This window comes from Chrysemys picta, chromosome 3, assembly GCF_011386835.1.
Source record: "Chrysemys picta bellii isolate R12L10 chromosome 3, ASM1138683v2, whole genome shotgun sequence".
Lineage (NCBI taxonomy): Eukaryota > Metazoa > Chordata > Testudines > Emydidae > Chrysemys > Chrysemys picta.
The window spans coordinates 174,481,993-174,499,318 of record NC_088793.1 but is presented as its reverse complement, the minus strand read 5'-3'; the positions used below and the strand labels follow the sequence as shown (position 1 = coordinate 174,499,318).

The following is a 17,326-nucleotide window of genomic DNA, read 5'->3' as shown; positions in this document are numbered from 1 at the left end:
TCCTGACAGGGGATGTTGTTAAAATGAGTGAAGATCCTATGCTCTCTCCACTTCACGTCTTCTTTTCGCGTTCGCTCTGCAAAAAAAAAACCAGGCGGCTGTGTGGCGTACACCCCGGGCTCGCAGCGTGAGCCGATCCACTCCAGGGCACAGCAGGAGTTTGGCTGCAAAGGGTAGGACCCACTTTGCACGGAGCTGGTGGTCTTTGTCCGTCCCCTGGGCGGCTCAGGGGCAGGTTCGGAGCCGGACCCTGCTGCCGCCCCTTCCCCTAGCGTTAGTTAGCTTGGCCTTTCGGCGCCGCCGCCGGCGAGCTGCTTGTGGATGACCCGCCAGCATCGCTTTCCCAGGTCCACCACGTCAGTTTCACTGAAGGGGAATACACCAATCCCGGCAGGCCTAAAACCGGCTCCAGGCTGGCCTGCCTGCCTGCCTCCCGGCCGCCACCACTGCTCCTGCTCCTCGGCTCATCCCGACCTGCCAGCCTCACTCCACTTCCGGGGGCCCCTCAACTCGGAGGGGTTGGACTGAGAGATGGGGTGAGGATTGGGGGGTTCCTGGGTCTCTCCTCGCTCGTCACCTAAATCACAGAGGCAAGGGATGGGGTGGGGGCAACCCGCGTTAACTATTTATCGCTGGAGGAGCCCACAACTGCGGAGCCCTCTGGTGTTCTCACAGGGTTAGAGGTGGCGTGGAAGGCGCTTTCCCCAAAGGCCTAAAAGGGAGAACAGATTAATTGCCTTGAAAAGTGCCCGCTTTTGGTGCAATAAAGTATTGTGAGAAATAATACCCTAGGGAGATTACTCCAGCTGGAACTGAGCTGGGCGAGACAGGGAATTTTCTGCACCTTAAAAAGTGGCTTAGTTGTCAACCGCTAAAAGGATACAGAAATGTGTGTGAGCACCTGAAAGTGTATAACCTACATTTATTCATGTATCTGACCAAGTTATTCTTCTACAGTGGATAGTTTACATCTAGTCCCTAGTTCATCTATCCAATCTCCCTATCTCCCCTCAGATAGACAGATGTGCACAAATATGTGCACAAATATGTAAATCCATGCCCCGAAGAGTCTGCAAATTAAGACTTCCAAGGGAAATGAAGATCTGCTTTAGAAAGTGTTTTCTACCCTTAACTTTAGCACTTCTTGTGGCTACATAACATAGCCCTAGATGTATAAACATTCCCCTCTTTTAAAGTAGAAGTATATACACCGAATGAAATGTATTGCTGCTATTAAGTTATCGCAAGCTGGAACTTCAATTTAAAGGTTGTTGATAGTTGACTTTGAAATATATGGTAATTCAGAGTCAAATACAATAATTGCCTCGCTCCAGCCGCCCGGGGCTAAGTCTAGCTAGTGTGTAAATGGGATCATGGATCAAAAAAACTGGGTCTACGTTGTACATATGGGACCTTTAATATTTATAAAACTACCCACTTTAAAAAAAATAACCCCAAATCTTACTGATAAGGAAACTCCTTGTGGCAGTTGAAACCCAGCGAGAACTCAATTTCCTCCCGATCCCAAACAATGGATTAATTTTGCCTCCAATGTTTTACCCAATGTGAGCGATCTGTAAGAGGCTTTCGCAGGAGTTTGATTGCAAGGAGGGTTCAAAGACAGAAGTGCTGGGGGACGTGTTGGTGCTGCAGCGCCCCCGAGGTGAGCGTCTGTGACCAGAACGCTTTCTCTGGCGGGCCCTCCCTCCTTCCCTCCCTCTGTGGGTGTTTGCTGCGTCAATCACCGCGGAAATTTCTCTCTTTCTCTCTCTCTTGCTAATATCTCAGCTCGCAGGGCCGCCTCTGAGTGGATCAGAGCAATCTGTCAACCCAGCCGGGGAGCCACCTCAAAACAGATCAGGTTACCTCTGATTGACAGCGTCACCATGGCAAATAATTTGACTAAAACTATTGTCTTCTCCTGGCAGTCCCCGGGTCGGATAACTGGACCAATCAGAGCGCGGATAATCACTTTTCATGCCAGCTTAGAATAATATTATTTAAAAAAACAGAGAGAAGAGGAGGAGAGAAAGGAGAGACAAGAGGGGGAGCTGGACTTAACCACTATATTATGTTGAATCCTACAGTGAAGGGGGAGGGGGGCGAAAAAAAGGGAGATCCCAACCCGGCGGAGGAGGGTGGGGGTGGGAGAGGAAAGACACCACCACTGTGAGCGCTGCTGATACCAGACAATAGAGGCACAAAGTTACTCTCCGAACTTGGACTTACAAAAAAGTTTTCACGTTCGGTCTCCGCCTTTGATCCTTTTTACGCTCAGCTGCTGATGGCTGCCGACTGCAGAGCGGAGCTGTGACTTGTGCCGGAGCGTAAGTAGCCGCTCGGGTGGGTTATACATCCATGATTGGTGCTTCTCTCGCGGTCTGTCCGTTCAGGTCTATGTGGCCGCTTTGTACAAGTCCGATGATTTAGATCGGGGAGGGGGAAAGGCCACCATGTCGATGCTCCCCACTTTTGGATTCACCCAAGAGCAAGTGGCCTGCGTCTGCGAAGTGCTCCAGCAGGGGGGCAATATAGAAAGGCTGGGGCGGTTCCTCTGGTCCCTACCTGCCTGCGAGCACCTCCACAAGAACGAGAGCGTCCTCAAGGCCAAGGCCGTGGTGGCTTTCCACCGGGGCAACTTCCGCGAGCTCTACAAGATCCTGGAGAGCCACCAGTTCTCTGCTCACAACCACCCCAAGCTCCAGCAGCTCTGGCTCAAGGCGCACTACATCGAGGCGGAGAAGCTGCGGGGGCGACCCCTAGGGGCAGTGGGCAAGTACCGGGTCCGCAGAAAGTTCCCCCTGCCCCGCTCCATCTGGGACGGCGAGGAAACCAGCTACTGCTTTAAGGAGAAGAGCCGGAGCGTGCTGCGGGAATGGTATGCCCACAACCCCTACCCGTCCCCTCGGGAGAAGAGGGAGCTGGCCGAGGCTACCGGGCTCACCACCACCCAAGTCAGCAACTGGTTTAAAAACCGGAGGCAACGCGACCGTGCTGCTGAGGCCAAGGAAAGGTACGAGTAAGTACCCCCTTCTCGCACGGCTACTGTCTCCCGGTGCTTGTCTAGCTACCCTTGTGCCCAGCCCCTTCGTAGCCTGCGGTCTGTACCCAGGCAAAAACTCCCCTCACCAAAGTCACTGCGAGCTTTTGCTTTTCTTTCCCCCGAGCAAGGACTGGGCCCTTACTTTGGACCGCCGAGTTCTGATTTTCTCAAGTCCTGAAAAGGAGGTTCCGGTCCGAGCTGGGAAACCCAGATGATCGCTGGCCTTAAACATCGCAGGGCCCTGAATTCCCTTACGCATTGGGGCTTCCTTATTATTTGCTCGTTTGCACTTCGTGTCCCTTCAGTTTGGGTTTGACACCACTAACCAAAAAGACTGAGAGTTTTGATGTGCTATAATCGTTCACCGCGTTTATATTCCTTGATTTTTTTTTTGACGCACACAAAAAATAAGTTGTTAATGTGCCGTTAATGGTCCACTTCAGAAGGTTTTAAAGGGGTAAGATGAAAAATATACTAAGGGAGAGTGGGACCAATAACACCTAGTTAGTGAGGAATACACGGCAAGTTAAAATAAACAAGTATATTCACTAATACAGACCAGCCTGTATTTCCACCCCCGTGGAGACCTTATTTCCAGAACATTTCATGTAGGACTTTATGTCTTTTAAACTTAAGGAATTTTGACTATCTCATGTGAGATACTTTTAACTGGTGATCAGCAGGGGCATTCATCAGCCCCACATATACAGTCTTAATTGACAGGAGCCTAGTTTATTCAGCAAATGTTAATGCTCTTGAAGTTTCAAAGGAACAGTGTCTGGGGGTACATACACCTGAACCAGGTTCAGATAGAGGGGAAGCTTTTAATGAGGCTGAATGGGGACGAATAATGCGAAAAACTCTCTGTAGATCAGCCCTGTGCTGGCTGCTTTTCCATCCGTATGTTCATTTACAGCTCCCATATTTCAAACGGTATCCTATTGTAAAGATAGTTCTGTGTAAGTACTGTGATTGATATACTCCAGCCTTGAAAATACCTGGACGAATCCTCCAAAGATTTAGATCTCACGCCGTAGGCCTTGGCATTGATATATACACCATGGTCTATGCAGCCAATACATTAACAGACCGCACTCTGTATGTGTACCCAAACATTTCCCACGTACGGGTTTTTGGAGAGTTTAAATACTTTTTTCCTCGTGTGTTAGCAAAGGTTAACTTAAATGATGACGCCGGGCCTTCTCTCTATTCATCCTTTCTGTTTACTTTTGGAAGGAAGGACTAGAATCTTTTACATGTTCTCTGGAGTTTAAGTGCATCCAGATACAGTTATTCACGCTAAGAAAACAATGTTAAACCTAATGGCTATACCTTTACATTGTGACGCTTTAGCTTTAGAAGCGGAGCCAAATGGTTTAGAAAAAAGTGTCCCCAAAATGTACTTCTTAGAAGCAGCAAATAGGGGCTTCTTTGCCGAAATGCAGCCCTGCCCCGTAACACTTTGCAGAGCTTTGCACCTCTGTCGGGACAAATCTGATCGCATCGACACATTCTTCTCTCATTTGTCCCCGTGCCATCTAACTGACTTCAGGGGAATGACGCTGGGGTAACGGAGAACAGCACTTGGTCTCCACACTGTAAATAGTGTTTGGTGAAATTGTTCCTAATGTCAGATACAGGCTGAGAGCAGGAAACCTGGACATAATATTTAAAGGGGCAATCTCCTATCTTGTTAATTAAAATGCAATTTGCATCCCTTCCCAAATCGATGCTCCGCAGGCATAAAGTGTAGGATTTTCTGGTACTTTAAATAGGTGATATTTTCTGTATTAGATGAAGAGAAGAAACTATTAATCGCCGTACAGCGGTTAATGTGTGTGTGGGGGGGTACTGTTGGATGTTTTTTCCCCCAATAGTTCCTATGCACTATTGGAAGCTTGTCAGGGAAGCGAAATGCAGGATTCCAATTTCACAATATATACTTCTGTGTGTATACACAAGACATTTGAAATCGCAAGTCCATAAGGGTTTGATCATTTTGGCGGTGTTGGTAATTAAAAGTATTGAAAATCTACTGCAGACCATTCGCGGGATGGCTTAAAGGTGACTTCATTTTTAGTCTATGTTGAATGTACTTGGAAAATGTTAAGCACCGCATACAGCTGATTAGATTTACGCTTAGCTGTGATATTCAATAAGGTTTGGATTCTGTACAGATTTGCTCCATACATTTCCCCAAACGTGCTAGTGCTTTAATTTTCTTTCAAATCCCTGTAAGTGTTGGTTTTACTAGATGTCAGAAATCCTTTTATTGCTGATAGGAGGGACTCACCTTCAAATATCCAAAGGAAATGAAGGTTACATTTATTCCTTTCATTTCTGAGGAATCAAATTTTAAAGGTCTCCAGAGACAAATAAGTTTTTTGACATAGAAAAATACACTCAACCTAACATTACACTCTAGGCGTCGGAAAACAGACCTTTCCTGAGACTGCCATTCTGTCAAGCAACTTCTTCAGACAGAGCTTTCTTTTCAAATTTTATTATTTTGGTACTAAGTGTCTCCAGCCACATCTTGCAGCCCTTCCCGAGACTAGTTCACACTGAAGGCAATCCTTTAACTTCGCCCAGTAAAACCTGAAGGATTTGGACCCTCTGTCACTTTAAGTATAAATACACCGCTGTACCAGAGGGCTGTACATAGCCTACAGGGGCCTTTCCCCGTGTATCAATATCACATTTGGCCTCTAACTTTCAAAGTAACAAGTACAAGGCTTTGAAACCCATCACGAAATCCCCAGTGTTCACCATTGCCACGGTCATGAAGATTCTAACAGTTCTCTGTCTCTTATATACATATGTGAGATACATTCTCTCTCTCTCTCTCTCTCTCTCTCTCTCTCTCTCTCTCTCTGTATGTATGTATGTATGTATATATTTGAGATAATGTTATGTCTCTTTTATAAAGAGATTATTCTTTTGGCTAAGCAGAGCAAAATTTGGCTCCCATTATGTGTCAGTATATTTGCGCTCTCAGTCTAATATAGACCAATAAAAGAAAGAGAGGGATGTAATTACGAGGGACATTTCCTTGTAGGACTCAGGAAATAAGCACGTTAATTCTGTTCGCTTTCCTTCTTTTACACATGCTTGGGATACGTTTTCGGGTTTAAACTTCCTGAGGAAAAACGGAGTCGAGGTGTCGAGTTATTTTATCAAAACCAAGACTTATCCGGATGACCCAACCATTTAAGGCTGATCTACGTAGACTAATGAGAACACAAATTGAGTTTGTTTGCCTCTCCAGGAGAAGGCGTGGATGAAATGCTTCTTGTATAAGTACTGTCTCCCGGGGTGATTTTAAAGTGAAATGCCCCCCTTTTTTTCTTTCCTTGCCCCGTCCCCCCCAAAGCTATCCAAACACTTTGCAGGAGATGGATGGAGAAAATGACGTTTTGTCAAAGTCACACTTTCTGCGGGGCTAGTGGAAAACTCTGTTTACAAGCTCTGCAGACCTTAGACCTTTGTGCCAGACGAAGAGGCCTTTAAGGTTTGCAGAGTTTGTAAACGGACTGTATGTTTCAGTTACCCTCCAGTTGTCTTCCCTATGAGCCCACATCCTGCAGTCCCTGCAGCTGCCTGTCTAGCTCCAGTGTTACTCAGTGCTGTATCCACTCCACTCTAAGATCTCCCTCCCTTTTATATTTCCTATAGGGAAAACAACGAGAATTCCAACTCCAACAGCCACAATCCTCTCTCAGCGTCAATGAACGGGAATAAGACAGTTTTGGGCAGCTCAGAAGACGAGAAGACGCCGTCAGGGACCCCTGATCACACTTCTTCCAGCCCAGCTTTACTGCTCAATTCGAACCCAGGCCTACAGCCGCTCCATGGCTTGGGTCACCCCCAAGGTCCTAGCGCCATTCCGGTACCCAGTGCGGACCCTATGCACCATCATAGTTTGCAGGACTCCATTCTCAACCCCATGTCCTCAAACTTGGTCGACCTTGGCTCTTAAAACTATTTACACGCTCCCCTCACCACACCCCTTCGGTTTTTTTTAATCTCATTTGAAACTTTTAAAGTGATGACACACTCATTAGTGGATCTGTTGTCCCTCTTTGGATGGCTGGCTGGCTGTAGCTGTTTGGAAGGTACTGTACTAGACTGTATGCAGTTCTGTTGTGACAAAAGTCTTAAGGGTTGTGCAAAGCTGGTTTCAGACATGTGGACTGTTCGATAGGACTTGTGATTTAAGCATAATGCTAATATGGTTCTATGTAGCAACTATTTTTTCCAACCTTAACTTCACAAAGCTCTTGGAATTTTAATTGAGCAGTCTTGTCTGTGTATGATAAGACACCTTGTATTTGGGGGGAGCGTAAGGTTGCTGTTTACATGCCTCCTTGGAAGACACCCATCGCTCCCGTTATCCTATTGTGTAGTTATATATCCGTGGCAGGTGTACAAACAATTACAACTAAGAATACAACCGTTTTAGTCAAGTTATAGCAGCAACACGCGCTCTAGGTAGACTCTGTAACTTCCTTGTAGCTGACGCTGTGCAGAGAGTCAGCTTCTTTCGCCTTGTCCGTGTGGTGCTTTCGCCATTTGTTGGGTGGGAAAGGAACTAATGGCTCGATCCTCACCCCAGTTGAAGTCAATGTTAAATTATCCCATCGACCTCAAACGGGGGCAGACGGGGGCCTTAAAAAATTGCTGCTCATTGTTAGACCTAAACGACAGTATCAACCGCGAGTCACTCGACTTTAGTTTTGTTTATTGTTTATATTATGTGAATACGTTCTTTGGGAAATATTTCTGCTTTTATTTTATAATAAAATTTAGAAATCTAACACAGTGTGCAGTACTTAATTTGCATCTAGGTTGTTTTCGGTTTGCCCCAGCCTCTGAAATACCAGATGAAGCCAATCGCACAGTTTTGTGCTGCATTCTCGTGGTACCTTCTCCATCACTACTCATTCGAAGCCAATTTCTGCGTCTGAGCCTGGTGCGGTCAGATCTGCCATTGTCTGAAGGAATTTTGTCTGTTTAGCATGGGATTTTGATAAGATTAAATGATGTACCGTAGGACCAAGTTGCTTTAATCAAAGAGAAAGGTGCCTCCCTTACACATTAAAAGTAGGAAAGTTTAAGGGGCATCTCCAACTCCCATTACTCTGAAAGCAGATCATAATGTAGTGTCTTGGTGTGACACTATTTTGATTAGAAGACTGGAGGCACAAAGTCTGAAATGGCAGCTTACTCATTTTTAGTTGCAATTCTTTGACTGGGCCTTTCCAGAGCAATTGCTAGAAGATGAGCGCCAGTTTCTCTACTCTGAGTCTTGTAACTGCAAAACTCCAGAGGCGCAACCCGTACCCCTTCTCCGTTTTCCCGTCCCTTTCTCCCTGGTGAGAGAAGGGTCTGTGACTACGCCCATCCCGTCCCCATCGGATGGTCACAGGAGACTAGCAGGAGAGCCAAAAGAGTCGATTTAAATCTTGGGGTGGGGCAACATCTGATCGCTTTACGGTAATCGACTCCCCCCCCCGTTCACTCTAATCCCCCAAGAGGGAGACTTTGGGGGTTTCCTGCAAGGCAGTGTCTCCAACATGGAGACAGCTGGGAGTCCACAACCACCAGCATCCTCTGCGCAGCCATCGTGTGGGCTTGCTCAGGCAACACTCCCAACTGATCCCCGCAGGAGCTTTGCCTGCATAAGGCGTCCTGGGCCTCCCACTACGGCTTGGTTTTTGAAGCCGGAGTATTAACAGACCCCCTCCCCTCCAACACATGCACACACACACACCCCTACGCTCTCTCGCTCTCTCTTTCTCTCTCTCTCTCTCTCTCTCTCTCTCTCACACACACACACACACACACACCTACGCGCTTTCTCTCTCCCTCTTTCTCACACACACACACACCCCTACGCGCTTTCTCTCTCTCTCTCTCTCTCTCTCTCTCTCTCTCTCACACACACACACACACACACACACACACATTCATTGTCCAACCCTTTGCGAGGAGAGGGAGCTGAGGCGGTGAGAGGCTGGGGAAGGGGTAGAGGCGGCTGTGAGAGGGACTGAGGGATACGAGGCCGGTCGGAGAAGGGGGAGAGGAGGAGAGTGTAAGGAGGAGAGGGCGGCAGGCGGCAGGTGAGGAGGTGGGAAAGGCGAAGCTCAGCAGAGATGGGACCCTGGCCCTAGCGAGCCCATGGGATGGGATCATTATCAGAGGGAGACGAGAAGAATCGAAATCATTTTTACCTGGGGTCAGTATTTGGGTCGGGTCGGGAGCCCTAAATCCCTTGTCCCCACCCGCATCTGTAGCCCTAGGTATGAGCCTCTCTCCGTCTCTTCCAGCCCATGGCTGGCGGGAGGGGTGAAGGGGGCGGCCTAGCTGCAGAGTAAATGGAGCGAGTCAGTATTAAAGTGCCTCTTATGCACATAGCGATCCCACGCTCCAGCGTGTCCTGCCAGGGCTGTGCTCATGCTGCCCACACCTTGCAGCCGTCGCCAAACTACTGACACAAACAGAAGGCGTTTGCACTAAGAATCGCCGCATTGACAGTGTTTCACTATCGTTTCCGGTATCCCGGTGACATCCGACAGAAATACACGGGAGCTAAAGATATAGGTAACACAACCAGGCAAGCAGCTGCGTGCAGCACTACACGCGGAAGTTCATTATCTAGGGCTTTTTGTATATTACACCATACTTTGACTGCAAACATCATTTTGGATACCTCAGTCTATGAGACTGATACCATCAGCAATCCATGTCAGATATTTTTAAGAACAAGTCGGAATTAGAGTTGCACTGCTCACACCAGGTTTAATTAAAAGATAAGAGGCGGGTTTGGTTTCACTAAATGTTTAATAGATTTTAATGACAGAAGACATCATTGTGACAATCTAGTCTGACCTCCTGCACAGAATTTCACCCAGTGATTCCTGCAGGAGACCTTCCAGTTCTCTGCTAGTGCTTTAATGTAATAGGCGGTCTATTTAAAAAAAAAATCTGAAAGGTTGCAAAGTGTTTTTTTTTCTTTTTGGATTGCTGCTAAAATGCATTTCTCATGCGTTCTGAAAAATAAGCCAGGAACACTATGTGGCTTTAAGGGGAGAAGAAATATGTGTCGATCAGCAAAGATCGCATCCAGCTTTCAAGAGCGTACTGAAATTTCAATCAACTGACTTTAGGGGGAGTTTTGTCTGCATAATGTCCGAATAAGCTATTTTAGGGCAACACCAATTCATATATGTGCTTGTAGGTGAGGTGTCCTACAATACTTTTCTCTTAGGGCCCTGTCAATGGGAGTCATCTTATTGATTTCAGTGGGAGTTGGATCAGACCCTAAAGCAAACGCCTCTTCACCAGTTATGAATCGAATTACTTTAGTATGTTTTGGATTCAGTTGGTAAACAAAATATTTTATGTCCTTCCCCCCCTCCCAGGACTCCTGAGACTTGGGAAGTTTAGTATAAACTTCCCCCAAATTCGAGCTCTTTGTGTTATTATATTGCGCCAGGCAATTTGGTTTTTAAGTGCAGAGCTCATGTGTCCAATTGGATTTGTGTGCAATCGTGTATCATCTATTTTTTCGTCTTATGCTGACCTACTTGTGTGCATCTGATACTCTTAGCTATGGGTTTTAATCCTTTTAAAAGAAACATTTTGCAAAAACTAACGTCAGTATTGCCTAAGACTACAGAAGATTCCCCGAGTTATCTAAAATAATACATGCATGCGTGTCAACGATTCATTCATTCATTCAATTGTATGTAGTGATCAAAATCGAGTTTGGGATCAACGAAGAAAAATGACTGGCCTAATAAAACACAGCCTCGAAGCAGAAAATAAAACCCTACGGTTTTGCCCGCTGTAGAAAAATAAGGTTATTGGGGAAAGAGTAGAGCCGTGAGGAGAACGCTTAAGGAGCCGGTAGGAAAACAGGATGGGGTTTCGGTGGTTAATAAAAGGTCATATTGCTCAGATGAAAGTAAATGAACGGATAATAAGGTGAGAAAGGCCCTTTGAAATCCAGGGGCGATGAAAACTTCTGTGGATTGTGGAGAGGATCATATATATACAGTATGGAGACGGGACGGGAAAACGAGCCATTCAGTTCAATTATAGTGAGTTAAAAGCAGAAATCTTGCTGTAAAAGAAGCTGTCAGTAGGGACACACTCTTCCGCCTACATCCAGGAGAGGGACAGGGGACGGATGATAGAGTTATGTCAAGTAAGGCGCTCCGTTTAACTTCATTGTATGATGCAACCTGAAAATCCCTACATGTTAAGACTTACTCTAGCAGACTGCACTTGCCTTTAGTAATTATGTTTTCCAAATTAGTTCAAATCCCCAGATTTTCCACACACAAAAAGTTTTGCAATAGATGAATCTGTAGAAAGTGACGTGACTAATCCTTGGTTTTAAACAGATTAGTTATGATTCAGGAGCTTTATGTTACATGGGGCAAATCTCATCAGAAATGTTTGCTCGCAGGCTAACCGCACAGGTTTCGATTGGTAAATAACATGGGGGTCCCGATCCTGCACGTTTTACCCAGGAAAACTCCCACTGGCTTCCACAAACGGATTCCACTGGGAATTTCATCGGAGTAAGGAATTATGTCTCACTGCACCATGCAAAATCCACAGCCGGGCACCGGGAAATAGCAGAGGGCTAGCCCTGCCTCCCCTGGCCAGGCGAACAATCCTCCCACTGGACAGCTATAAACAAAATGTGGATCCCCCGTGGAGTTACGCTTTGGGTGTAACTGAGAGCAGAACTGGGCTTGTTGCCTTCAGAGCAGGGGTAGCCTGTGTTACCACTTGGCCAGTGTGCGGAGATGCTGGTTAACAGAGAGTGAACAGCCTCTGTCTCTCCTGACCATACAACCTGAACTCGCCACTGCAAGCCAACAGTGTAACTGCCCGGAAATAACACGCTAGGTACACAGTGCGAGGACACCTTTGTTACATAGTGCTTGCCGTGTAATTACATGGTCGCTACATATATAAGAAAAGATTGTTTATATGTTTTTGCCCTCGAAATAAAATGTTATCAAATACAATGATTAGCACAATGTTTATAGTCTGCATGTGAGTCCACTGCATTGTAATAAGAGTGCTTTTAAAATAATCCAGGCTTGAATATTCACACCGCACAGATACGTATTGTTTTCTCTGCTGATAAACCCTCTTTTGATATTTGCCAGCTAGCTTTCTGAGTGTTATCTTAGAGATCATTGCAAAAGAAATGTCAGAAGCCCTCTGTTTTACACCTTTAATACCGAAAATAACACTGAAGGGAATATGAAATAGTAGTTTCGAGCTGTGTCGAAATAATATTGATTGACCTTAGCGGAGCAAAACCGAGCTATCTGGTGACTCATATATATTGAAGTATCAGAGGATACTGTTAGTCTGGATATGTAAAAAGTAACAAAGAGTCTAGTGGCACCTTATAGACTAACAGACGTATTGGAGCATAAGCTTTCCTGGGTGAATACCCACTTCGTCAGATGCATGCATATATATTGAACAGTCTGGCTGATCCGATCCTGCCACTTTACTCATGCCATAGTTAGGGGTTTCGGGCTAGTAGCCCCATTGATTGGCTACTGACTAACCTAATATGTCAAGAAGGAATGTACTAATGTTTGCTGAACCTCAGGATTACTTACGTGAATTCCAGGCGCTCATCTGTTTAAATTGCTTCAGATTGCACTATTCCAGTTACACAAACATTGGGAGAAATTTAAAGCTTTCTGGGGAACAGAATTAAATACAATCTACAAAAGATTCTTTTCGTGAGTTTTATCGGGTATAAATTAAGTCATTTTACAGACATTCAGTTTAATCTAGACAGAGAAGTAATATCGCTGTGGAAAGTGTCATGCTTGGCGTATTTCTTAAGGGATATTTCAGATGAAGCTTCATATTTCCCCACCCCCGATTCTTTTCCTAGGAGCTTTGTTAGAAATGAAGCCATAACCTGTCCATAATACGGAATATTAAAGAGCTCGAGTGAAAATTCTTTAAAATGCCTGGATAGAAATGTCTGTGCGACGTACACAGTATAAAGTAACCAGTCTTGCGTTGCGAAAGCTGGAAAGAAATATATTGCAGTGTTTGGGAGGAACAAGGAGAGCTTGGTATAATCTCAGTCTCTTTTCTTCAATATAACAGAGCTTGGGTAGGGCATAGGAGATCCAGTTTGGGGGACATTGCTCAGAGAGCCAAGAAAACCAATCTGCTGAAGGGAACTTTAGCACGCTGAGGAAGGTACGGGAGTTGACTGCGGAAGTGTAGATAGGGAAACTGAAAACTATGTCTTTATATTGAGAAGCACTTTGGGCTCATAGCGCCTGTTGGTTGTGATCACGGCTGATTTGTTTATTAAAAATTAAACAAAGGAGTTAGACTCAAAGGAGATTTTTTTACTTTTAAGACATGATGAAAAGCAACGTATGCAAAGGGTCCCTCTTGTTTCCACTGAAGTCCACAAGAGCTTTACCTTTACCGTCCCTGAAAACAGGAGCGCGGACCCTTAACCATTAATTAAATAGACCTTCTGTCTTTAAATTGGACTCATGGAGAACCATAAGAAAGAACATAAGAAAGGCCGTGCAGGGTCAGACCAAAGGTCCATCTAGCCCAGTATCCTGTCTACTGACAGTGGCCAATGCCAGGTGCCCCAGAGGGAGTGAACCTAACAGGCAATGATCAAGTGATCTCTCTCCTGCCATCCATCTCCATCCTCTGACAGACAGAGGCTAGGGACACCATTCCTTACCCGTCCTGGCTAATAGCCATTAATGGACTTCACCACCATGAATTTATCCAGTTCTCTTTTAAACTCTGTTATAGTCCTAGCCTTCACAACCTCCTCAGGTAAGGAGTTCCACAAGTTGACTGTGTGCTGCGTGAATGGACACGTATGCTTTCCTAAGGGGCAAAGCATAAGAACATAAGAGTTCATGCAACGCCAAGAGTTACATTACACAAGAGTCCATTCCATTACATAAGAGTTGCCCTTCCCATTTGCCAAGTCCCTCGCACCTCTAGTAGCAGGGAATAATACCCTTCTGATTCGAATTTGTCAAGGTGAGCGCAGGTATGAATTGAGTGCTAGCTGATGTGTTGTCTTTAAAAGCATCGGGTTAATACCCACCCATACCCCTCTTCTTCTGTCTGAATTCCCGCTTCAGTCCGTTGAAAGGCGAGGCTTGGGGGATGAGAGTGAGCCGTATAGAAATGAAGAGGTGTCCTTTTGAAACTAGTGCTTTGCGAGGCCAGGTTTATCCTGGCGGGAAGCAGCTGGGGAGCCAAGGTGTTATAGGCACCTGGGTGCTATAGAGCATACAGCTACAATAATACAGCGGGCGGCGCTCCTGAGGAGAGCTGAATGTCATTGGGAAGATGGCAATCACACGTGCTTCTGATGACCCCATTACACTGTGAAGTCCTACAGGAAATACATATTTGAAGCCGCCAGGACAAACAAACATGCCTTTTATAGACTTGCCTGTCCTGCCATGAAAAATGAAAACCTCAGTGTGCTTGGGAGGGAGCAGAGTTTTCAAAGGAACCGATGAAAGCTACTCTCATAGGAAATATTCATTTGCACGGCAGGCCTCTCAAGAATCGGCTGCATCATTCAATATGGTGCCCTAGTGAAAACTACAGCCTGTCATAAATACGTTTTAAGCTGGAAAAAGTTTTCAGTAACCAGGGTTTTCTTCGACACATGAAAGACACGCTGACAACACACCAACAGAACGCGCAAAACCTATGGGCGGGGGCGGGCTAAAGCCCAGTAAATCATGTTTGAAGACAACTGGTTTCTGCAGGCTGTCACTCCGATGGTCCAAACCTCGCAGGGTTTTGTCCAAGGTACAGCACACGGTGTATGCTCCTAATCAACGCTCTCCGCTGGTTTCAAAAGGCGAGTGTTCAAGGTCAGACGGAGCTGCACCTTGATTCCGAAGCAGTTTGGCAGTGTACATACAAAGTTTAAGGACTTCGCTCGGTAGGATCCGTAGGCTCGGGCTCTACCATCTGAGCTGGGAATTGCTGGGAAGGGACTGCAGATGTGTCACAAGTGGTCATGTCACTCACTGACAAACTGCCATTTTTCATCATTATTGTTCTATAGGCTGCAAAGGATAGTCCTCGAATCAATAGTGAACGTGCAAATCAACCCACTTGTTGCAATTACTGTCCATGGTGGGATTTCAAACGCGCCTACGTGATTTAGGAACATAATCACCCGCATCTTTCCATGAGAGTTGTGTTTCTAGATCACTTGGGCGCTTTGTAAACTGCCACCCCGCACATCATTGGAGGAAGAAGTTGGGAGGAATTCTTTACTCTTTCAGCCTTTGCTACGTGTCCAGTAGTGAGCTAAAGGTTTCGTTCATTACATGTTTATAGTCACATTAACCTGGAGCGTCTGCACAGGCCCATTCACAGGGAAAATGCAGTGACACATTACAAATAATCCAGCTGGGGGAAGTTTCACAGTTCCCATCTGCTGAAAAACCCATTTCCATGATACCAGATTTTATTATAGTCCGTTGGATCCTTTCCCAATAACAAACTTCGATAGATTTCAATGAGAACAGGATCAGGCCCCCAATGGGAAGGTTCAATGGGAAGATATGAGAGGGTCGATCAAGGACGGATTGAGTATTGTCCTTTTCATATTCTCAGAAGGCTGCGCTATTGGTGCAATCAGCTACAACACAGCGCTGACTATGTGTACAGATACAGTCCGCTCTGGCAGTCCCGGTGCACCTCCGAATTTAAGATCGGTGCTTACTACAGTAATACAGTTATAACTAGCACACCGAACCTCAGATTGTTACCCAGTAGTCTTGGGTACATGTAATCTTCCTGGCAGATGAATTCGGTGTGTGTCAAGTAAACCCCATTCTGGAAGAATTCTGTGCTGTGGAAACTGCTATTTATTTGCGAGGCATTGTGTATACGTATGAAATACAAGATATTTCCTGTACATCTGGTCATGAGGGGACAGCATTATTCCACATTTACTTAAACTGAAACCTGAAGCTAAAATAATCAAAACAAAAAACAACCCAAACTCAGGACACCAAGTTTGATCGGATTCAGAAAACAATACAGGGGCATTTTAACAGGAAGGTGTTGTTTCTAAGCACTTCCAACTGGTACAATGCACCGAGCAAGTTATTTTCACTGTTCATCCTGGGGTCTTCAGGTTACACTTGCATCTAGCAGCTGTTAAATGCAATAGTATGTAAACAGAAGCATATAATAACACATACCACTCAGCTAGCGAGGTTGGAAAGGGGTAATATTTCTAAGACTAGAAACAGAGTGGAATATTGTGTTTTCAAAACAAAACAAAACTACAGACAATACAGTTATGTAACTTTTACTGGGACAAATAAAATTCATTTGTGTATATGCGGTTCAATTAATATTATGACGTTGACGAGATGAATATTTAAAGTAAACTGTTTTAATCTTTCATCAGAATGTTTTAATTGTGTATTTAGAGAACCTCTCAAGTCTGTTTTAGGCGAGATTTAATGTGATTGGTGCGAAGGTAGAGAATGTACAGAACAGATTACGGGCTATTTCGTAGACTTACAGTATTTCCCTCCGAAACTCGCTTTTTAATCCTTTTCAAATAATGAAGTCTGAAGCGAATGATTCCCCCTTCTTCCTCCCCCCTCCCACGATTTAATGGAATATAACACAGCTATACGATGAGTGATTCAACTAGACACAATCCAAGAGTCGTCCAGCCCCCTTTCACTTAACGATGGGCTGTGGGTGATGTAGCTGAGGAGACGTGTTTCTCTGACAATGGCTGGAAACTTTCAGCGTTTCAGTTTAGTAAGGCACCATAGATTTGTCAATGTTCTCAAGGGTGGAAATGTGCAGGAAAATGCAAAAAAGCAAAACCGAACCAAACCTCGAACAAACACTTACTTCGAATCTGCATATACTGAAAAGGAAACCGTCAAAATGCCGCAGTTTTCAATTATTATTCTGGGATGGGAATATTATTTTTACCAGTATCATAGGATACGGACATCGCACTGAATTTCTGTAGCTGGAGATAGTTCGATTTACTCTGTAACTATTCTAAAACAATTAGTACTCATTCCTTTATTATATCTATTCAATGGGACTAAACAAATCCCTTTAAAATGTTAACCTAATCGCTACTTCCATCATCATTAACTTCGACCCAACCTTTCTAGCTCGGGTAAAGCACTGGGATATTTCACAGCCCGTTTCTGTTTGCCTCTGCTG

General features: G+C 45.2%; 1 protein-coding gene across 2 annotated transcripts; it reads left to right on the top strand.

Moving 5' to 3' along the window:
* The first annotated feature begins 574 nt into the window (after positions 1–574).
* Positions 575–7,860, top strand: SIX2 (SIX homeobox 2). Of its 2 annotated transcripts, none has more exons than XM_005296115.4 (2): positions 575–3,019; positions 6,719–7,860. In XM_005296115.4, exons 1-2 carry the CDS (start codon positions 2,454–2,456, stop codon positions 7,020–7,022), a joined length of 870 nt encoding a protein of 289 aa, XP_005296172.1. In that variant the 5' UTR covers positions 575–2,453; the 3' UTR covers positions 7,023–7,860. The 2 variants fall into 2 exon arrangements, with proteins under 2 accessions (XP_005296172.1, XP_005296173.1); XM_005296116.4 differs by having other exon boundaries at positions 1,044–3,013.
* Positions 7,861–17,326: the final 9,466 nt, after the last annotated feature.

What these genes read in the sequence shown, in the direction of transcription:
- SIX2 (XM_005296115.4), top strand. Translation starts at nt 2,454, where the DNA reads ATGTCGATGCTCCCCACTTTTGGATTCACCCAAGAGCAAGTGGCCTGC. An exon ending in GAGGCCAAGGAAAGGTACGA is followed by an intron (nt 3,020 to 6,718) that starts GTAAGTACCCCC and finishes TATTTCCTATAG; the next exon opens with GGAAAACAACGAGAATTCCA.